The sequence below is a fragment of the Colletotrichum truncatum genome, assembly GCF_014235925.2.
Source record: "Colletotrichum truncatum strain CMES1059 chromosome Unknown Contig_0006, whole genome shotgun sequence".
NCBI classification, from domain to species: Eukaryota; Fungi; Ascomycota; class Sordariomycetes; order Glomerellales; family Glomerellaceae; genus Colletotrichum; species Colletotrichum truncatum.
Window position 1 is genome coordinate 1,071,757 of NW_027222403.1, and position 22,125 is coordinate 1,093,881.

Here is a 22,125-nt window from a genome sequence, read left to right on the forward strand (position 1 = left end):
GTGGGGGATTCTTTCTAGTGGAGTTCGGATAGTAAAACGTGCTTTGTAGATTTACTAGGACTTAACAAAGTTTCGCAAATAGATCACGTAGGTAGACCTTGAACACTTGATGAGAAGGTTAGAAGCAGGCACCTTTTGAAAGAAGAATAAAATACCTAGTGCTTACTGTCAGCTTCTTTTCAAGGCAAGGCGTACTGATGGGGGACCCTGATTGGCCAAATCAGGTTAGCGTCATTGCTGCCTGCAGCGGCGGAGATTCGATATTCGTTGAGCAGCCTGGGACCCTGGTCGTTAAGAGGTCGAATAAAATCCTTCCTACTAGAAGGCAGCTAAGTCGTTAGTTTAAGGTTGGTTTTTATAACTCTATGTCTTACAATATACTAGATATAGTTGACTTTGTATTATTTATTTTTTTGCAAGACGGCACGGTGAACGGAGCTAGTCGTCGAAAGGCCTCCGTCCACGTTGGACGGAGGACCCACTCTTCTCGCCGGTCGCCGTCGACCCAGTCGACAATTAACCCCTTACTGGCTTATCTATGGGAGAGCGGACAGGATCCCGAGTTTTCCATTTTGTATGGTCGTATGTGCCATAACACAGCATGATAGAGTATTATAAGTGAAGTCGATTGATTTGTGGGACATTGAGTCCAAGGAATGTAAAAGCAGTGTGGATTACATTACCCGAGTTCAGGCAGTATTGCATGCTACAGCCCGGTTCCTCAAAATCCATAAGCCTTACTCTATCCGTCGTCCAATCATTAGTAGTTCTAAGTCATACATGCGATAAAGTCAACTAACATTTTGTGAACCCTAAAACTTTGCGCCAACGCAATCTTCATCATTCCCATCAGCTCCTTCGACACAATCCAAGACATCACGGCCTGCGAGCGCACGCCCTATGATGCGGCTCCGCTTCATACTCCGGCTGGGCACTGCTCTTTTCCCTGGGCCATATTCTGTAAGTCCTGCAAGTGGGATCACGGGTCCAGGTCCCATTAATGATCCAAGGTCAGGGAGACCACCGTTGCCATTACCAGGTGCGGCGTTGCCACCAGCGCCGGAGCCTCTTGCTCCTAGACCGCCGCCGTACCCACCACTAGGGCTTCCCTTGGGCAAGGAGTTAATTATGCTCTGAAGCAGTGCCAGTACATCTGCCTGTGACAGCTCAATAGGCTTGGCTGAAGTTGGGATGCCCGTCGTTGGCTGGCCTCTTGCAGGGGCAAGCGATGATTGTTGTGTAGGAGCAGGAGGCTTGGTAGAATCTTGAGAAGGCGTCTGGGTAGTTGTCACTGGAGGTTTAGTAGGTGAGTTTCCTTGAGGAGGCGACGAGGGGTTTCCGGTCTCCGGATTGCCAGTGCCACCCGCGCCATCGCCGGTGCCGTTGCTTGTATCGTCATCAGAAGGGACGTTCATGGCCTGGCCATCGGCACTGTACACGGTAACAGCCCAATTGCCTCCGCAAAATTCTGTGGGACAGCCGTCGCAAACTTCGTTGCACTGCTCTTGGGGGAGACGTTCAGCGATCTGGAATGCATTACCACACCAACACTCCTTTCCGTATTCTGTACCGGCGAGCTTGAAGCCCTTGGAGCTGCAGTGTGCAACACACTTCTCATTGGACATGTTTCCAGCAAAATAGTTGGATGGGTCGCAATCGAGTGTTCGAATAGGAGAGTCTTTGAAGCAGCCGAGAAGCTTCCAACCAGACACATCGGGAGCAGCCTTAGGTACCACCGTACCTGGAGGAGCACTATTGCTTGGTCCGTTGCCAGAACCGGTGCTTGGGTCGGCCGCTAATGGCTTGCCGGAGCCTGGACCATTGCCATTACTAGTAGGTTGGCTGGGCTTTGCTGATGAGCAGAGCGTGGTTGCACTGTTGGCAGGTCCAACATTGGAAGGGTTGCCGTTTCTAGAACCACTACCTGGGTTTCCACTGTCTGGAGCTGTAGTGGGTTGACTTACAACGAAAGCAGTCACAGTCTTGATGATAATGACTGGAGGATCGTTGGCGCTTGAAGGGATCTTATCAGTGACGGAAGGAGCACAATACCAACCGCCTTTACAATGATAACAAGGCCAGCCCATGCCGCAGGGTGCAGGTTGCATTGGTGTCTCTTGAGGGGGGCAGAACCAACCATCAATACATTCTGAGCATGAGTATCCTCGACCTGGGCAAGGCGCAGAGCCTGCAGGTGGCTTGGGGGGAGATACTGGGCATGTTTGGCATTGTACAACTGCAGGACAATCGGAGATTGGAATGACTGGTGTAGGCGGTGGAGAAATTACCCCAGACGCTGGGTTTTGATCTTCGCCAACTCCAAAGATCCCGCCGGATGGTGGTGTTGGAGGTGCACCCTGGCCGCCGCTTCCATTGGATGGCGCGCCAGCAGGTGGGGAGGCAGGAGGACCTGCAACTGTAATTGTTGTGAAAGGGGTGACTGCGTGAGCTGGTGTTGAGGCAGGATCAGGAGCCGCACCGCCAGACTGGCTCACGATAGAGCCTGAGCCAGGAAGTGGTGAATTGGCTGGTAGGACATGTTAGCTCGGAAAGCAAGACCTTGGGCGATGCCAACCTACCTGGAGGACGAGCTGATACAGGATTCTGGGGCTGGGAAGGAGGTTGAGCTGCTCCACGGGTGTTCTGGGGCTGTCCGTTGCTGTTGTTCTGAGACGCCTCTGCAGATGACGAAGCCGTTGTATCAGAACCACCAGCAGACATAATAGCAGAAGGCTTGACAGAAACTGGCGTTGTTGTAACTGGGACTACTTGTGAGGTTATCGCAGTGGTTTGAGGCGGCAGGGGCACATTGCCACTATTAGAATCTTGTGGCTGAGCCGAAGATGTGATAGGACCGACAGAACTTGCCGTTGTCGTAATGGCAATGGGACTTGTGGAAATAGACCCCTGGGAAGCTGTTGTCTGGAGGGGTGTTGGAGCGGTAGAGGAACACGGGGTGACAATGAAGGTTGGAATCCCATTAGCTATGTTGACAACGGTGCACATACTGCCTTGGGTTAAGTCCATGGTAACCGAAGCTGAGCTGGCAACGCTTCCACTCCCAGGAATGACTTCGGCGGCCTGACCGACTGCAGTGACAATTGTGCCCGCAGCCCCCGTGACGCTGGCTAATATGTTACCGAGACTGCCAGGAAGCTGGGGTGCGTTGAGTCCACTGAGATTGACTGGAAGAGCTGATGAAAGTGGCATGACAACTGAGATTGGTTGCACGTTGTTCAAACTCGATATGATAGGGTCGACGAGGGGTGCGGAGAGACCGATGGGAACCGGAGAAAACAAGGCTGCAGGAGCGGTGATGGTTGGTGGCAAGCCATTAACGATGGAGGATACAATGCCGGCCAGCCCTGGAGGTATATTGGTGATGATATCGCCGTTGCCAAGGGCTGCAGTAACTGCACCAACAGGAACTGGCAAACCGCCGGCAGCTTGAGATGCAACAGGATTAGAGATTCCAGTAAATCCCCCTAGGACTGAAGGTATAATGGAACCGACGTTGCCTCCGACGTCGACTATGCTTTGAATGGGATTAGGTAGTCCATCATTGACTGCAGTTTGAGATCCTTGGCCATCTGTAATAGCAATCGGAATAACGGGAACGCCGCCTACCGGAAGCAGTGATTGAACTGGTATAACGTTGACTACACTGGGTACTATGTTGCCTGGGTTGACCGCAGAAGCTGGTGGACCACCCATTTCTCCTAGGATTGGAGCTAAAGGAGCAACAACTTGAACAACTCCAGTGGGAATAGTCTGGCCAAGCAATCCGCCGAGACCGAGAGGGCCATTTTGACTATTGGGAGCAGCCGGAGCAGCTAGGGGAAGAGTAGTGTCGGTGGCAGGGGGACCTGGGTGGGGGACTGAAGCGGGTTGACCACCACCGAAGATGCCCACAGGGAGACCAGGAAGACCAAACATCTGTCTTCTTTCGAGGTTGTCATGTCGTTTATCGATGGTTCCCACATTATTTCTGTCACGTAGTGGGTGGACTGCCTGAGAAACAGCGAACGCTGTCCAGAGGGCCAGAATGACGAGGCCTACGACGATTGTCGTCTGATTTTGTCGACGTGATGGTGTCGAAAGACTGGGAAGCCGCATAATGAGCGATGGAGCTAGAGCGGCAGAAATGGAATGAATGAAAGACGAGCTGCGTTTCGAAGGGGACTGACAGTGGGAATACAGTTCCAAAACCGGGTTCCAAGAAAAGAGAGCCAAAATTGAAGCGAGAGTGGATGAGAGGTTGTGTTGTGATGTGGGTGGGAGATTTAGAGAGCTCGGGACGAGATGGCGAAGAGGATATGGCTTATTACGAGTAGCTGTTCTGCGGCTTCCGTTGCCTTGGTTAACAGGGCTGAGGAAGGAAGAGGCTAAAGAGTGATGAAGACGTTGGCAAGTGCTCTTCACCAAGAGGGAAGTAGGACTGAGCAGGTTCTCTTTCCTGAGCTTGTTAAGATGGAACAGGCTGGTAAGAGCAAGAATTACTCCTCCTCTTTGGAGAGTAAGGCAGATGTCTAGCATCCTGTTATTTATGTTCACCTTCCCGGATACAGCGCATTCTTTGCTTCGGGGTTGGCTTCGTCCTGGCTTCATCTACTTCCGCTACAAGAGGAGCTGACCAAGTAAAGAGCAGACGCATCATGTTGACAGTCCCCAATGTCATCAAGTATAAGGTGTTGATATGCCTCATCTTGGATATTCGAATGAAGTGGTAGAGCTGCCTTTGTCATTTAAATGTTTCTTATTGCAAAATTAATACAAAGACAAGTTGTTGGCCATGAACCGAAAGCAAAGATGTATCAAACTCGCTTCTCACCCTGCAGCTGGTCTATCGGCAACCTCAAGTGCTCTTTTTTCACTTTTGTCGCACCAATAAATATTTCCAGAATGCGCAATGGTGGTCGACCACTAGGTACTGCTCGATAGCCAAGGTAGTAATGAACTTCATAAATTCTTGCCGTCTATCCATATTGTCGTTAAAATTGACGCCTCGCCAATGCCACCCTTAGATGCCTCAACTACCGTCTTTGTATATTCCCCAGAGCAGCAGCCATCGCCTGCTCACCGGATCTGTCGCCAGAAGCGCTCTACTCCGAAAAAAGTACCGTACAGCCAGCTCTATGCCTTGCTATCGCCCTCTTTTCCCCATCTCTGCGTCTCGTCGCCGCCCTTCCACTCCTTCTCGACGTATCCGAGCTCGCTCTTGACCTTTTGCACGGTTTCCTTGTCACCGGTGTTCTTGCCGGCATTGTCGCTGCGGCTTGTTAGCAATCGGGAAACAGGAAATGTCACCAACTTCTTCATGTAATACTTACCTAATCTTGATCGCTGGCCTTCCGTTGGCGGAGCTCAGCTTGATGACAATGTTCAGCGGCACAGACTTGGTACCGGTCTTGAGGTGGGTGAAGTCGTTGGTGAGGAAGGTGCCCACACCGAACGTCGGGACGAAGCCTGCGGCCTCGGAGATGGCCTTGTACTCGAGACACCTCTCAATGTTGAGCGAGTCGGAAAAGACCATCGTCTTCTTCTCCTTGATGCCCTGGCCGTCGTAGTATTCGCGCAGCATCTTGACGTAGTCTGCCGGATCGCCGGAATCTTGTCTGACGCCCTGGAACAGCTCGGCGTACGTCTGGAGCGTGCCGTCGGCCTTTCTGAACTTGCTCTCGTCGCCGTCGATGGGGTGGACAGGTTGGCTGAAGGCCCTCAGGAAATCCTGCGTGCCAAAGGTGTCGGTCAGGGCAATGCCGAGCTTGCCTCCGAAGCAGCCCACCCAGTAACGCAGCGCAAGCTCCGTCGCGGCCTTGTAATCGTTGTGGATCGCAGCAATTCCCATGAACCACTCGTGGGCGACGGTGCCGACGGGGGGGATGTTGAAGCGCATGGCCAGGTGGACGTTGCTGGTTCCGGTGAGCTTACCCGGCAGACCCTTCTTCTCGGCCTCCTTGCTGGCCTTGACCAATCCGCGGAAGACGAGTGCCTGGGTGTGGTAGTCGCGGCGCCTGCGGGTTCCGAACTCGGAAAAGGTGCAGCCGGCCTCCAGGAGGCGCATGCCCTTGCCGAAGGCCTGCTCCTCCTGGCCCTCGTAGCTCCAATCGGTGTCCATGAAGCGGAAGTAGGCCTCGGAGGTAAGGGCGAGCAGGGGAATCTCGTAGAGAATGGTCTCGAGCCATGTTCCCTTGATCTCGACGTGCAGGTCACCAATGTCGGAGTCGGCGCCTGTGTCCTCGCCGATGGTGGTGAAGGTCGCGACGGCCTGCTCGCGCGGGTGCAGGCGGAACTCCTTGAGGAAGTTGATGTACTCGTCGGTCAGGTATGTGCAGTGAGTCTTGAGGAAGCGGTACTCTTCGTCGGAGAGGGAGATGTTGCCGAGTTCTGTTGTTTTGCGCGTGGTGAGTCAAAGCCGTCTCTGTAGTTTTCGCGTCTGCACCGCATGGTGGGGGAGGTTTGGAGGGGCACACTCACTTTGGATCTGTTCCTGCAGCCATTTGAAGGCGGTTCTCGACAGTTTCTTCTCGGGAGTGCGATTCGTAAAGGCATAGGTGACGGGGACATCCTTGAAGAACTTGAAGACGGCGCATTGCATCGTCAACTTGTAGAGATCAGTATCCAGGAAGGATATGACGCCCTCAGGGAAGGGCGATGAACTGTTGAAATCCATGATCGCAGATTGTTGGTGAACTGTGCTGGATTTTGGCGCAGTAAAATCGAAGACAGTCGCAAATGAGATGCGACAATAAAGAAGAAGGAGTCAAAGACTGTATGACGGGGGAAGAATCTGCGGGCGAGGTCGGAAAACAGTGTCAAGACGGCGCGATCGTGACAAAGCTCGGAGGGGTGGGGAGGGGGGATTCAGTAGGAGGGGGAGGGGTAGTAGTCAAGTAGCAGGTGGATGACGAATCGGCGGGATCCGGCACAAGAGCTAGGAAGCTGTAAAGAAAGCTAAGCAAGGTAAATTTTCCTTGCTGGGCTGATTTGATTCGATTGATAAGACGATGGGTGACAGCAGGGGTTGAGAAGTTTCAATGCAGATTTTAGTTGTCGCAGTTGGGATTCAAACAGCGTAAAAGGAGGGGCTAAAGAGGCCATAAGGGGGGCATGAATCAACCCCAAGAATCGCTTTGTTGTTTGGAGGGCTTGTATTTACTATGGAGACCTTGATTTTTTTCCCTTAACGAGAACCTTGGTAGATGGATGCTGATGTAATTGAGTTGCACTGATTAGTGTAAATGTTTTTTTTTCCCCTTTGGCCCATTAAAGTCATCAGCTCACAAAGAGACAAGAGAATTTTGGACAAAAGAATGACATAAATTAGCGGCAGACGCGCTAAAGGCCTTGTGGTCCGAGATACGGAGATGGCCGCCACATCACAATGACGGGTCGCGGAGTCTTCCACTACCATTCCAGCGGCTTGGACTGATGGGTGTAATTAGCAGCCGATGGCTTGTTGCAGAAGGGGTCCAGCAGCCTTTACAGCCAATGACGCGACACTGACATTTCTGGTGTGTGCAGCCATGGAACGCCGGTGCAGATTGATGAGTAACGCATTTTTGGTGTGGGTGGTTTAGGTGTGTGCGTCTGGTTTTGTAATAGCGTATAATAGCGTGTATGTCCGGTGTAGAGCAGTAGACACTAATACAGTTACAGCAATACGTACTACACTTATACTCTACGGGAACAAGGGAACCAGCATCTGGAAAAACAACTAGAATAATCTGAATACACTGGGAAATAATCCCCAAACACTCCGAATACACTATGGATAGATAACGATAATGCACCAATCCTGCTTGGCGCTCTCGTCCTCTCAGAGGCTCCCGTTGGCGGGGGGTGGAGGGGCATTTCAGTGCACAGACCACACCTTAATTTTTTTCATCCCCCGAACGCCGACAAAACTTTTTGGCAGCCGTGGATTTTTTTTTTTTCCCCAGCATCGCAGAAAGAGGCTGCACAAACCACGATCCAATACATCGTCAGCCTTACCACCAACGACGAACCCCCGCCACCCCAAAACAGCTTCGCGGGCTCTCAATTTGAACCGGCGATACTCAATTGATCAATCGTAACCTAACTCATCCCCCTCCCCCGGCCAGGAGGCCAACCCAACAATCTCACAATGGACCTCCATCGCTGCCGCTTCGTCCCCTACCCTCCCTCTGCCATCAACGCTCTCGCATTCTCTCACCCTTCGCCGCGCTCAAAGCTCCATGCCTCGCTTTCGCGTCTGGCAGTAGGACGTGCCAATGGCGATATCGAGATCTGGAACCCTCTCTCGGGTGCCTGGCACCAAGAGACTGTCCTACGATCTGGCGCAGACCGCTCCGTCGACGGCCTTGTTTGGGTCACCGAGCCCGACGACGATACTTCTCTTCCCTCTGCAGTCATCCCCGGCCGCTCTCGCCTTTTCAGCATCGGATACACCTCTGCTGTGACCGAATGGGACCTCGAAACCGGCCGTCCTCTGCGCCACGCGAGTGGTCAGCACGGCGACATCTGGTGCTTGGCCGCCCAGCCTCCTGCCTCTCCCTCTGAGCCCGTAACTCGTCTCGTCGCCGGCACCATTGACGGTGTCCTCGCTCTCTACTCTGTCGAAGACGGTGAGCTGCGCTTCCAGCGCTTGCTCGTCAAGTCGCCCACCAAGAAGGCTCAAATGGTCAGCATCGCTTTCCAGTCCCGCCACGTCGTTGTCGTCGGCTGCTCCGACAGCACCCTCCGCGCCTACGACATGCGCAACGGTTCGATGCTACGTAAGATGGCCCTTGGTGCCGACTTGGCCGGTGGAGCAAAGGATATCATCGTCTGGAGCGTCAAGGTTCTGCCTTCCGGAGACATCGTTTCCGCTGACTCGACCGGTCAGGTATGCATCTGGGACGGCAAGACCTACACTCAGATGCAGCGCATCCAGAGCCATAGACAGGATGTTCTCAGTCTTGCCGTCAGCGCCGACGGCACCGCCATCATGAGCGGTGGTATGGACCGCCGCACCGTTCTCTACAAGAAGACCTCGGGCTCGGGTGCCAGATGGGGCAAGGTCTGGAGCAGGAAATACCACGAGCACGACGTCAAGGCCATGGCCTCGTTTGAGAGCATCAAGATGAGCGTTGTCGTTTCAGGAGGTAAGCAACCCTTTCAAAATCATGTCTTTTAATGCTCAAACGCACGTATCTAACACACATCAAGGCCCCGACGCATCTCCCGTCGTCCTTCCCCTCAAGGAGCTCGGCCGCGAGAACCACAGGACGCTCCCGAACCTTCCCCAGACCCCACCTCTTGCCAGCGCCGCGTCTGCGAGACTGCTTGTCAGCTGGTGGGACAGAGAAGTCCACGTCTGGAAGCTTCAAAAGACCTTTGACGGCCTCTACGGCGACGGCACTGACCTCGACAAGGATCTCGAGAAGAACCGCAAGCTCCTCAAGACCATTCTCATCAAGGGCGAGTCCAACATCACCTCGGCGACTATCACCAACGACGGCTCCCTCCTCGTTGTCGCTACCTCCACCGATGTCAAGGCCTTCCACCTGCAGCACGACAACCCTACCAAGCCCTCGGACGTTAAGCTCGCCCAGATCGTCCTCCCCAAGCCCTTCTCCTCCAACGGCGCCAGCAAGGTCGTCCTGTCTCCCAACGGCAGCTACCTCGCCGCCGTTCAGGACGGTTCCAAGGTGCTCGTCGCCAGCATCACCCGCGAGGACGACGGTGCCGTCACCGTCCAGAAGCCCCGCATCGTCAACCGCCTCCGCCGCAACATCCCCAAGCACCAGTCCCTGGGCGGCCTCGGCAACTACGAGAGGAGTATCACCCACCTTGCCTTCTCCCCCGACAGCCGCATGCTCGCATCTACGGATCTGGCCGGCTACATTGACACATGGGTCCTTGGCAACGGCAACGCCTCCAAGGACGCGTCAGCGTCAGACAGCGAGGACGACGACGAGTCGTCTAACGAGCAGGAGACCGCTGCTTCCGCAGACGGGAAGCGTTGGATTCGTAATCCCACCGCAGCTCTCCTCCCTAAACTTCCCGCGCCTCCCGTCGTGCTCTCCTTCTCAGACGACGTAACCACCAGCAGCGACGACGCCTCCACCCCAGAGTACACGCTCGTCGCCGTCACCACGTCATGGCACATCCTCGCCTTCAACCCAACCGCAGGCTCCCTGACCGCCTGGTCCCGCCGTAACCCCGTCTCCCGTCTGCCCGCGACGATCCGCGACACCCGCGACCTGGCCAAGGGTCTTCTCTGGCAAGGACCGCGCGTCTGGATCTACGGTGTGTCGTTCCTCTTCATGCTCGACCTCTCCCTCAACCTCGCAGCGCCCACAAACAACACCGACGCCGACACCGCGCTCGTGCACAACACGACGCAGCTCCAGCAGCAGCAGCAGCAGCAGCACGGCACGAAGCGCAAGCGCAAGGGCGTCGAGAGCGGTGCCGGCGCGCGTATGGACATAGGAGCCATCGTGCCCTCACAGGTGGACCGCTTCGTCGCCTCCAAATCTGGTAAACAATGGCAGGACGACATCGAGGCTTCCGCCGGCCCGGACGCAATGGACGTTGACGGCGACAACAACGCGGCCAACGGCAACGACAGCGACTCGGACTCGGACTCGGAAGAAACCAGCGAGACCGAACTCGCGGCCCTCCGCAACCGCAACCAGGAGACCCAGACCGAAGAAGGCGCCGACGGAAAGACGCGGTGGTGGTACACTTACAAGTACCGTCCCATCCTAGGCATAGCCCCCCTCTCCACACCCACCGCCGACGAGCAGCAGCAGCAGCAGGCCACCAGCACCAGCACCCCGTCCCTCGAGGCCGTCCTCGTCGAGAGGCCGATCTGGGAGGTGGACCTGCCCGAGCGCTACTTTGGCGCCAACGAGTGGGAGAGGTGAGCAAGGGGAAAAACACACACAAAAGCCCACATCACTCACTTCTCCTCACGTTCTCCCTGTGGCTCCCCCCTTAGTCAGTTTGGCTATTCCCAATACCTGTTTTTCTCTTGGCGGGGCGCCCATTTCCCGGTGAGGGAGAAAAAAAAAAACAGAAAAAGGGAGGGGGTGGGAAAGCAGGGCGTACGGACAAATCCGCGGAGGAAGGGATGGGGGGGGGGGGGGGGGGGGTGCGCGACGATACACACACACACACACACACGCATACGAAAAGAGAAGGGGGAAAAAAAGCCGCTCAAGCACGAACCGTCATACGCAGCCGCGCAATAATGGCCAGTCACTCATCTACGGAAGCCCACACAAAATCTCGGGTCTTCTTGGGCGGGTCAACCACCCTCTTTCCGTATGTATGTATGTATGTATGTATGTATGTATTTCCATCCGTCCACCGCGGAGGGGAAGGGGAGGGGAGAGTCTATGTCATAACTTTTTACAGCAAACCCCGAAGAAAGGAAGAAAAAAAAAACAAATCAAAAGAGTAGAGAGAGAGGGAAAGGAAAGGAAGGAGGAGAAAACATCATCATCACAATTATTCATGTCTCGTACTACGTATCTAGTCTCCTCCGTTGGCTTTTTCTACCTCGTGGTAAGAAAAAACAACATGTCGTTAAAATTGGTTAGTCATCATGACAGGGTCTCCGGTGTGAAGAAGAAGAAGAGGAAGAGGAAGAGGGAGAGGGGGAAGGAGAAAGGAAAAACAAGGGGGGGTGATACTAAGAAAGGCCGCGCATGCTCATTGTCCTTCTTGGCGGTGAAGGATTCTTGGCCACGTCGGGCCCCCTCCCATGCATATATATCTTCTGTTTGTTAGTCAGGTGTTCCCTTCCTTCTCTCATTGTATGCCGAAGAAGAAGATAAGAGGAAAGGAGAGGCGGTATAGAAAAAGTTTTGTTGGTTGGAACTTGAACAGGAGTTTTTTTTTCTGGTTGTACACTACCACGCCATCTGTCCCGCAAATGTGATACCATAGCCGTAGCGAGCCGTGTAGCTCCTCCAGCAGTCTCAATCCCGTCTTCTTTGAACCCGCGAGAAAAGGACATGGGATGATAGCGCGGGGCAGGGGAACGCAAACGCACACAACCACCATGGCGTCCCTCGTAAGACGAAGAACGACTTGCGTATACTGAACCACCCCAGCGCCACCGCCCGACCCGTCCAAAAGACCGGATCCTCCTCCTCATCCCAGCCAATGTCGATGACAAAGTCTTCGACAGACATTGGGCCAAGCCAACAGATACGGGCACTAGCCAACCTCGAGGCGTCACCCTTTCCCAGAAAAAACTAGCTAACCCGGCACCCATACCTCGTCGGTAAACCGGGCCCAACATCATCCAAAGCTCTCACTCTCACACTCTCTGTCGTGGCCCCATGTTCCATCCGAGTATCCTCGTCGACCAAAGGCGTACGTATCCCAGTGAAGACTGACAAAGGGATCCAACTTTAAGCTTCAACCTCGCTTTTGACAACATTGACACCTCAGCACCCCTCCAACAACCTAGTCAACCCAATACAAAAACGGGCAGAGTTAGACAGGCGGGAGCTCCGTCTATCGACCGGATCTTGATTCATCGGACATGGTTATCATCAAGGGTACCACGGGACAGATGACAGCAAAACCAAAACCAAAACTCCCCCCCCCCACGATCCCGTGGTTTCGTCTGCGTCATCTCCAGCTCGAAACTTTCAACTCGTATACGCACGACGAGAACGCAAGAATCAGGTGTCCCATGTACAGTCTACGCGGTTGAGCCCTTTTGAAGATCACTCTTGACGATGTACGAGTAAAATCGGGATTCAAATATCCGCTTGGCGTTGTGGTCAATGTGGGGGTTCCTCCCGTTAATCATTTGAAGAGAGTCTCAGCCGCCAACGCCGCCGCGTCGTCCCACCGGGAGAGGGAGAGAGAGAGAGAGAGATGATGGCTAGCTTAGTCACACGCCCATCAACGACAAGACATCCGAAAACCAGATGAAAGAAAGCCAGGGGCCAGGGTATGGGGCGAAGCTTTTTCCCATGCTCAACTACACTAAATTCTCGAGGCCACTTTTCGTCAAGAACCGATACTTTATTATCTCGCCAACGGGCGAAGCGAAGAGAAGGCTGACCGCGAGGCCGCTGGGTGCGGGTATCGAGTACACTAGTACAGATGCAGTATACACAGCCAAAGACTAAACCCGACTGTCTCTCTCATGTCTAAGCTACAAGGATGAACAGGAAGGGAAGGGTCCAGGGTACGCGCGTCCCGCTCAAGTTTTTGAGGACCACCCCTCCCTTCTGCATCGCACACAAACCGACGATGAACCTTCCGGGTCAGACCACGCAAGCCCGCCTCCATATTCTGCACAGCAAGATGGGAGAGAATAGAGATCGACACTGGCAAACTTTCGCCCGTTTCTCTCTCCGCCGGACCAGCAGCTGCCACTAGACACTTGGACGCCCCGGCCCCGCGACCGGAATGAGAAGTCCGAGGATTTGGAATGCGGAACGCAGCTGCCGTATAATTCACCAGAAAGGCCGCGGGAACTTGGGGGCGGGTACTCTTTGCGGGCTCCATGAGCAAACATCGTCAAAAAAAAACGAATGAAGTCGGGATGAGCGTTCGTCATCTCGAAGTTGGTTGGCTTTGTGCCCTCCAACATTACAAACGACAAGGAAATGTAGGAAAACGGGACACGAGCAGGCATCGGAATACGTAGCTAGAGGCGGAGTCTGTAAGAAGTGGCATCCTGAGGTTCTGGATAAACAGCAGGTCTTTATGGACATGAGTCGACTTCTTGGCACTCGCAACAAGAACGCACATGGGCAGGGAGGGATTTGTTGCTTTCTCCATTACTGCCTAATGACGGTTCGCGTAACTCGGAGTCCGGCTGTTGCTTTTCATAGAGTCGGGGGCTATGCCGACTTGAACCACACTCCTCTTCATGCAATGCCTGCAACTTCTTAGGGTTGGGGTCCCGCCATATGGGACTGAGGTGGTTGTGAGTCGTTCGTCCCATTGTGGAATCCCCTCGACCAGCCCAGCACCAGGGAGGGCCTTTTCGGCGCTGCTACTGCCCCACATGGCCGTTTCGTTTCCGCCGTAAAGCTCTGAGCAGAGCAGTTTTTGTACTGCTCCAGTTCTTAGCATGAGCAAAATGCGAAAATCTGGAAAATGTCTAGCTCTGAAGACGGAAGGTGGAGGAGAGCAATTGATCGGTAACGATGCAGGGCCCCTTGGCGAGTCTGCCGAAAGCCGACATGGACTGATGGATTGAGTGGTTTCTGAGCCCCAGGAAACTTAGGCACTTGAGCCCCTTGGCCGGTAACTTTGCCCTCTAATTCGTGAGTAAAGCAAAGAATGGTCGGTTGCTGCGACTTTGTGGCAGTTCGAGACGACAAGGAGTGGACGTCTGATGTGGGGTGGCAACGGGTTTGGAACAAACACGCAAGCCACCATTGGAGAGCCAATGTGAGACAAGGTGGATGACGCGTCACTGAGCCGCTAAGAGCCACGCCCGGGGGTTCTCGTATCAAGGCACGCACCTAAACGGGTTACTTGTCAAAGGGCACCGTGGTTGCCGATCAGGGCCTCTGTTCCAGACTCTGGGGAGTACCTGGAGAAGGGACCAACAAGATCATGTCGAGATTTGATGTCCTTGAAAAGGCCAGTCTGCAAGAGAGACCCCTGCCGTTGGCGATGGTATCAATATATTCACTTCCAAACTGTGATAAAATTGAAAATGGGTCGATTGCAGCGAAATCGTACTAAGATGCCGACTGATGGCGCCGAAGGAGGACTCTGTACGGCCGGGCATCCTCTGTCACGTTAGGCTTATGCTTGAATCGGTGCCTGCCGACTCGTCATCATCTTGCCGGAGGATTATTACCCTCATCAAACAACTGGAATAACCAACGGCTTGCTTGTTCGTCTCATCAGAGTCAATTACTCGTCAACTGCGTGGTAGCATACGATGGCGAACCTGAGATTCAAGGCGTAGACAGAACCAGTCAAGATCAACGGATGTTTGAGTTTTTGCGAGAACGATTAACGAGCCCACCGTTGACGCATGTCCACGTAACGGAACAGAAAATTTGACGTGGGATCAGACCTGGGCCAGATGAGAATCTCTTGGGATTGGAGAGCTTATCGCTCATGGTTCAAGGCGGCCGCTAAAAAGATCTCGGGAGGACCTGGCCCGCCGAAGAAGCTCCAGAGGTGCTTGTCGGGGTGTTGTGTATCTGTCCTGAGTAGTGGTTTGTCCCATGAATGGACTGGAGAGGCTACTGGCAAGGGCAGCTGGGCCGGATCATGTTGCCTCGTCGTCAGCCGTGAGTCTGATGAATCGCCAGTCGAGGACCGTGAGGACGGGCACCCACAGGAACGGACGCAGATGCGGGGATGAAGGAAACGTGGCCAGCTAAATGGGACGTGTCGATGTTGCCTCCGCGGTCCGGAAGAGACCAGGACCGGGAGAGGGAAACGAGGCTGAGCGGGAGGCGAATGAGGCAGAACCTTGAGTCCGGGGGGTTTTGACGTCCAGGAGTACCTGAGTACTTTGAAAATGTGCCTGACTGAGGTTGAGTACAGATGGCCGCCCAGCCCCTGTCGCGCCCTTGCCGATGTGGAAAGTAGCCAATGAGAGGACGGGCTGGTGAAGAAAAAGAGTGTAAAATAGAGATGTCGCACTACCTGTAAGCTTTTTTGCTGCTGTGGTTAAATTGTGTCGTCGTACCCCAGTGATTGCTCCCCTTTTCTCACTTCAGCAAAGTAGTGGGTTACGGAGGACACCAGCCACATCCACTAACACTGAAGGCAGTCTTGAATTCGCCAGATGGCAAGGACAAATTTGTAAGGGTCCAAAGGCCGAAGGGAGACGCGAAAAGAGCGAGGTGTGGTGTGGCAGCACGGCATGCCTTGAAGGGGGAAGTGAATGGGGGTGAACCAGTCAGGAGTCTTCTTCACAGTGATGACCAATATTTGACTGGCAGACTGACAGGGGCTTGCTGGAGTAAACGTTCCTTATCACGGGGGTGTTATTGACTACTTTTTGAGCCATTCTGAAGTAGGCTTTGGTTTGATGATCGGTTGGTCTCACATGGCGATCCTGGTGGCCGCTTAAGGTGCCGTGCGGTCCGTCTGGCTGGCTGTGACTTCCACCAGCAGTGTGGTCGATGGAGGGAATTGTGGCTTGATCTGGACAATGTGCGAGAAATGGTCTAGTTGTATTGAGGGCGGAGGATATTAGGATTGACGGACAACGATGTATAGCAGCGGAGGAGGAAGCCTAGGCGAGCGATGATTGGCACCGGGATAGGCGATGCTGCGTAAATGGAAATATTGTTAGTGCCCTCTCTGTTACCGTCGTTCTTGCTGTTGTTTTTGCTCATGCCATTCTATTTGCTCCTGCTCCGACTCCTACCTACAGTGGCGTTTGCGCTTTCCTGGCCTTCAGTTGGTGCAGTCTGCAGGTGCAAGAGCGCTGCAAAAAAGCTGCAACGGCAGGTGCGGAGAAAGCAAAGCACAGTAAGTGGACAGTGGCAGGCAGTCGTCAGCAGTCACGGCGGGCAGGCGCTTGCCGTCGGAGCTGGGCTCATCCGTAGGCCTCTTCCCTCCCCAAGGTTCTCGACTCAGTTACAGAGGGAAGTGAACTGAGCGCTGCAGGTACAAAGTTACCAAAGATACATGGTACGGTCGTTGCTGTGTGCCTGCCCAGAAGGAAGAACAGAGAGGCAAAGGAATAGCGGGCTGAGGGCGAGGCGCTGGCCTTGCTGAGCCACAGATCTGGGACAGATGGGGCCAATCCCAAGGCCTAAAACAGTGGTTTTGGCCTGGGCTGGAGCTGGAAATAGACGAAATACACCTCAGCCACGCCTCGTCATCGCCTTTTTTCTTGTCGGCTTCTCACATACGGCGACTCAAGGAGGAGGTACCTAATAGTGGATGTGTGTGTGTGAGAGTGTGTGGAAAAGAGAGGGGAAGGGTTGGCTCTGACCAGTGACAGGAGCTTTAATTAGGTAGGCACTGGAATAAAGTACCGATACATGAAGCCGAGCTCATAGTTTCATACAGATACGGATAGCTCAATTCACACTGCTTCCTCTCACTCTATTTGGGCTCGACGGCCATCTACCTGCGAATAGAGGACGAATTCATACAGTACTGCCAGTCAGTGCTCTAGGGAGAGACGGGCGGCGTCATCAAGAAGGATCATGGGCTCTACTGCTCAATTGTCCACAATCCGTTGACACATGATGGGAAAAAAGAAAAGGTTTGCCAAGATAGAACAATCGCCATCGTCGTCGCAATTTCAGCCTCGTTCGCTCTCGCCAACCAGATGAAGTACCGTCGCAATCTCATTTCAATTCTGCGTTTGCTTGCGCGGATCTCCGCCCCAGTCGGCGACACTCAAAGACAAATTAGTGCTCCGTACTCTCTCTATCCGTAGTGAGTGAGAGAGTGCGTATGAATGTGTCGTGTGTGCGTGTGTCAGTACCGGCCACAACCGGCCTCGTCACCGGAAGGATTGCGTTGCCGCTGTGCCTGGTCATTCTGTGCCAAGCTTGCGTTGCTCTGTGGGCAAATGCGCCAGCAAAGAAAAAAAACGGACTGAGCTCATTACCGTGGTCCGCTCCGGCCTACGTTTCTCTCTTCTTGGCCTGGCGTATTTCTGGTATGTGGGAGGCAACGGAACTTATCGATAAGCTCAAATTCGTCACCAACGCAGTATTGGAAGTGTGTGTTCTGGGGGCCTGGCAGGTCGCCTGGGTATGAACAGCCCTGTGGTCCTCTCCTGCCCTCAACGGGAGGAGATCTCAGACTGGGGCCCTTTTTCCCTTCCCAAGATGAGCATGTAGCGGTACTTCGGTACCTCCCTCATCCTTTCTCCCCTAGGCAATCAAGCTTGCACTCTACTTTCTTTGGGGGAGGGAGGAGGGGCCTTCGGGTCGTCGTGCGTGCCGGGGCGGATTGAGCGGGCTCCACTTCTGACTGACCTAGCCCCTGTCATTGGCCCGCGTTGCACAGCTTACGCGTAAACCGTCCATGAGGAGCCAGCCAGAGGGCAGCGTGCGTATGCGACCTTACGCTTCACACTCCCCCCCCCCTTCCTTTTTTTCCCTGTTCCACGTCCCCCCCTTCCCTTGCCTTGCCTCTTTTTGCTGCTCACTTACGCAGCAGTTTACCTGTCGTTGCTGCTGGGCCTGCGTACACCTCTTACCACTTACTGCCACTGCGTGACTGCTGCGTATGCGTAGCCTCTTTGTCCAATTCCCTCCTCTTCTTCTTCTTCCTCCTCTTTCACCCCCCCTGGCACGGTCCACTTCCCACTCCCCAATTACACCCTCCTCTCCGCCCGCTACCAACCCTTTCAACACCCCCATCCCCCCCCCATCCCATCCCTTCCTCTTGACACCGCACTTCGTCGCCCTACGAATTCGATTTCGATTTCTACCGACCGACAAGCACCCGAAGCTGCTTTCGAGACCTTCCTCGTAGAGCGGCCGCGATCGCTTCGACTTCGACGTCCTGCCAAGAAGATCAAGAAGGACGCTCACCCCGACCGATCCAAGGATTTCAGGGCTAGGAAACTCTCTTCAACGCCGAGCCGGGACGCAACGAGACTAGCACCGCCCAGATTCACGGAGGGAAGCCAAAAATCACAACAGCAACAACCAGAGAAAGAAGAAGAAAACACGGCCTTTGGTCGATAGTAGCAATCGATATCGACGACGTTACGATTCTCTTTTTTGACGACTTCACCACGCTGACGACGAAAACGACGACGACCGTGGTCACTTACAACCATCATCGACCCATTTAGTCAATCCACCTCGCCGCTCTGATCTGACACGACGATTCGTCTCACTGACGACTACTGGGAGAGTTCTGTCGAAGACTCTCCTCCACCTGTCTCTACCTTCGACACTCTCGACATTCACATCCACCTCAAACTCCGACGACATCAATATGGCTGGTCACGGATACCCCCCAGAGGGCCCGCCTAACGGCGATGGCGAGTATGGCGAAGAGTGGGCTCGCGATCTCAGGGTAAAATTCGAGTCACTGCTTCGCGACAAGCGCATGAACGAATTACGATCGTCTTCCCGTCAAGGTACTCCTCAACCCAGAGAGCGGGTGAGCAGTGCCAACCTCCGCGGCCTCGCATCCCCCGGACCCGGTCGGCCTTCAACTTCCCATAGCAACGCCTCAACACCCATGCCACCGACACCGCCCGCTTACTCTTCCATCCGTCATCTTCCCATAATTCCTACCCCACCCGCAGCCAACGATCGCGAGTCTCAAAAGTTTCGCAACCTTCTCATCAGTCTTTCTCTCACCCCGACCAAGTACGAGAACCCCGGTTTGTTGGATGAGGCACTGCAGTGTATACCGCTCGACCGGATATACGGCGAGGCGGAGGAGGAATGCCAAGTGATGCAGGCCGAGGCCGAGAGTATGGGTGACGGACGTAAAGCTACCTGGGGTTACCAAGATTGCGTTATCCGGGCACTCTTGAGGTGAGTTTATGATCATTCTTGACCCTGTTGAGCCTGTCCTAACGTGCGTGTTAGATGGTTCAAGAGATCATTCTTCACGTGGGTCAACAACCCACCCTGCCCCGTCTGCCTTTCGCCCACCATCGCCCAAGGCATGACCGCACCGACACCCGATGAGAGCGCCTGTGGTGCCCTACGAGTTGAACTGTATCGCTGCTCAGCTGGCGATTGTGGTGCCTACGAACGGTTTCCGAGGTACGGTGATGTGTGGCGGCTGCTGCACACCCGCCGAGGCCGTGTTGGCGAGTGGGCCAACTGCTTCAGCATGCTGTGCCGAGCTGTTGGAGGCAGAGTCCGTTGGGTATGGAATGCCGAAGACCACGTATGGACTGAGGTATATTCAGAGCACCAGAAGCGATGGGTCCACGTCGACGCTTGCGAGGAGGCTTGGGACAACCCGAGGCTATACACCGAGGGCTGGGGCAAGAAGATGTCCTACTGCATAGCATTCTCTATCGATGGCGCCACCGATGTCACCAGACGCTATGTCCGCAAGAACGAACAGTCCGCCGAGCGGAATCGTTGCCCCGAGGAGGTTCTACTTTACATCCTGCAAGAGATTAGGAACCTTCGTCGCAGCAACATGGGCAAGGACGAAAGATTCAGACTCGAAAAGGAAGACAGCCGGGAGGATCGCGAACTGCGTGGATACGTCATCAAGTCCATCGCTCAGGCTGTTACCGAGCTCGTTCCTGGCATGCCCAGCCCTTCCACCAGCGCTCCTGCCCAACAAGCCCCACCGAGGCGCGACGACACCAAGTTGCCTGCTGAGCAACCTGGACGACAGACGGGATCTGCTGAGTATCTAGCCGCCCAGGCCAATGCGAGGAACCATCATCAATTCCCTCCGCACGACCCGAACCGCCGCCGTGATCTGCCTTGAAATGTGAGCGCATTATCTGCGACCATTTCCTGATCCAGCAGCGGGCGGTTCACTCCCCCTCCCGCCTTTACTTACATCCCGTCGACCTGAGGCCACTTCTTCTGCGGCCTGGCAATATCCGCTACTTTTTTCAAGATACCCAGTGGATGCCGGTCCCCTATCCTCGGCCTCACGGTCGTCGCCGTTCACCCACTACCAACACAGGTGGGCGGCTTTTTGCACGTTTGGGTGCAGTACCACATCAAGACAAATGATAATATTTTCTATGTCTAATCTATCTATATTCGATACATCGAAAAAAAACAAAAAACGCATCATAGACCGGCGCTCCGTCCCCTACATACCAGCCCTCAAAACCTCCGTCAAACCTCCATTGTCACTTTAAAAACCTATTGATACCCCCTGGGTCCCTCGGGTTCGGAGTACGGACTGTATCTACCACAACATCATTTACCCATTTTTCTTTTCTCTCTTTCATTTTTTCCATGTTCAAAAATCCACTTGGATATTCGTTGGAAGCTGGCGGCAAAGGGCGCAACCATGGGGAAAGGCAGGGCTTGCCTGGTCAGTTTTTATATACAACCGATCCCGTGACGCACGGGGTCAAGGAAAGGAAGGGGGCCGGCGATTCGGGGTTGAAGCCGAAGGAAAGATACGGCTCACCCAAACAAAACGACGTCGAGCTTCTCTGAGGGGGGTGGCGTTCAGGAAGCTACACATGTACGCTGATCTGTCTTGCATCTTCGAGTCTTTTGCATGAGCGATGATGGGTACCAGATAGACTTTTGTATCTGGCCGAAGGGAGTTGATGATTGAAGAAAGTTTTACATATATCCTTCCGTCTCTATACATGTTCTCCCGCGTGGCGAGAATAGGCGACGAGGGACTTTGGACCGCGAGCTTGAGAAGCCATGTTCACAAGATTAGAAGCAAAAAATTCAACCCAATATTTTCAACCGTTACATCATGACCTTGCAATTATCCGTGTCTTGGCTGTGATGAAATTGACGCAGATGTGTCGGTGAGCAATGCTTGACACACTGATATCGTCTGGCGTGAGGAGAAAGTGTGGGTTCCTTTCTGTAAGTTGTGGGGTGGTAGAAAACAGACCAAGACGGGCTCAAGCGGTGCAATAACCAACCCCACAATAGTCTTTTTTTGTTTTTTAAATTCTTTTTTATTGTCCATCCGATGTCTGAAGGTACGGTACATCGGCTGATATACCCGCCGGCCACTTGTTCTTGGTCGTTGCGCTGATCGCTCGTTTTGGTTTTTTTTTTTTTTTTTTTTTTTTTTTTCCCTTCTTATGGGTATTTTTGGAACAACGCTGTTTCTGCTTTGGTGTTTTAACTAAGGTTATTTATTTTCAGTGTGTATGATGGGATAAGATGCGGTTAGTTTTATGACCATACCGCCGCGGTACACTTATGAGTGTCGATTTGAGAACTTTGAGATTTACAGCATAGTTGCATTGTCTTTTAATACTAGCGTTACGTGAGGTTGGTTTAGGTGTGGTGAGAATTTACCTTACTTTAGGGTAAGTATATGCTTACTTGAGTCCCAACTTGAGTATATTTGCAGGTGGAGTGTTTTCACTCAACGGTTGTTTCTGATATTACTTAATCCCCATATTGTTTGAGAATGAGCACGGGACTTTTCTCGATTCACATTATGAACCTTTGGTAGAGCCCAACTGGGAGATGCGATGTGATTGCCGTGATACGCAATTCTACGGGAATTCTACAGGTTAACCCG

At 53.6% G+C, this 22,125-nt stretch overlaps 4 protein-coding genes across 4 annotated transcripts; 2 read left to right on the plus strand and 2 right to left on the minus strand.

Moving 5' to 3' along the window:
- Positions 1–812: 812 nt before the first annotated feature.
- CTRU02_209572 (wsc domain-containing protein) lies at positions 813–4,116 on the minus strand (the record flags this gene model as incomplete). The annotated part of the gene is made up of 4 exons (XM_070205294.1): positions 813–1,996; positions 2,053–2,236; positions 2,289–2,527; positions 2,580–4,116. The coding sequence occupies 4 exons, from the start codon at positions 4,114–4,116 to the stop codon at positions 813–815; spliced, it is 3,144 nt and encodes a 1,047-aa protein (XP_070060942.1).
- Positions 4,117–5,133: 1,017 nt separating this feature from the next.
- Positions 5,134–6,673, minus strand: CTRU02_209573 (Nicotinate phosphoribosyltransferase; the record flags this gene model as incomplete). The annotated part of the gene is made up of 3 exons (XM_036732732.1): positions 5,134–5,269; positions 5,331–6,387; positions 6,478–6,673. 3 exons carry the CDS (start codon positions 6,671–6,673, stop codon positions 5,134–5,136), a joined length of 1,389 nt encoding a protein of 462 aa, XP_036575580.1.
- Positions 6,674–8,128: 1,455 nt separating this feature from the next.
- Positions 8,129–10,895, plus strand: CTRU02_209574 (U3 small nucleolar RNA-associated protein; the record flags this gene model as incomplete). The annotated part of the gene is made up of 2 exons (XM_036732733.1): positions 8,129–9,128; positions 9,193–10,895. The coding sequence occupies 2 exons, from the start codon at positions 8,129–8,131 to the stop codon at positions 10,893–10,895; spliced, it is 2,703 nt and encodes a 900-aa protein (XP_036575581.1).
- Positions 10,896–18,897: 8,002 nt separating this feature from the next.
- CTRU02_209575 (PNG1) lies at positions 18,898–20,370 on the plus strand (the record flags this gene model as incomplete). The annotated part of the gene is made up of 2 exons (XM_036732734.1): positions 18,898–19,448; positions 19,503–20,370. 2 exons carry the CDS (start codon positions 18,898–18,900, stop codon positions 20,368–20,370), a joined length of 1,419 nt encoding a protein of 472 aa, XP_036575582.1.
- Between the last annotated feature and the right edge of the window lie 1,755 nt (positions 20,371–22,125).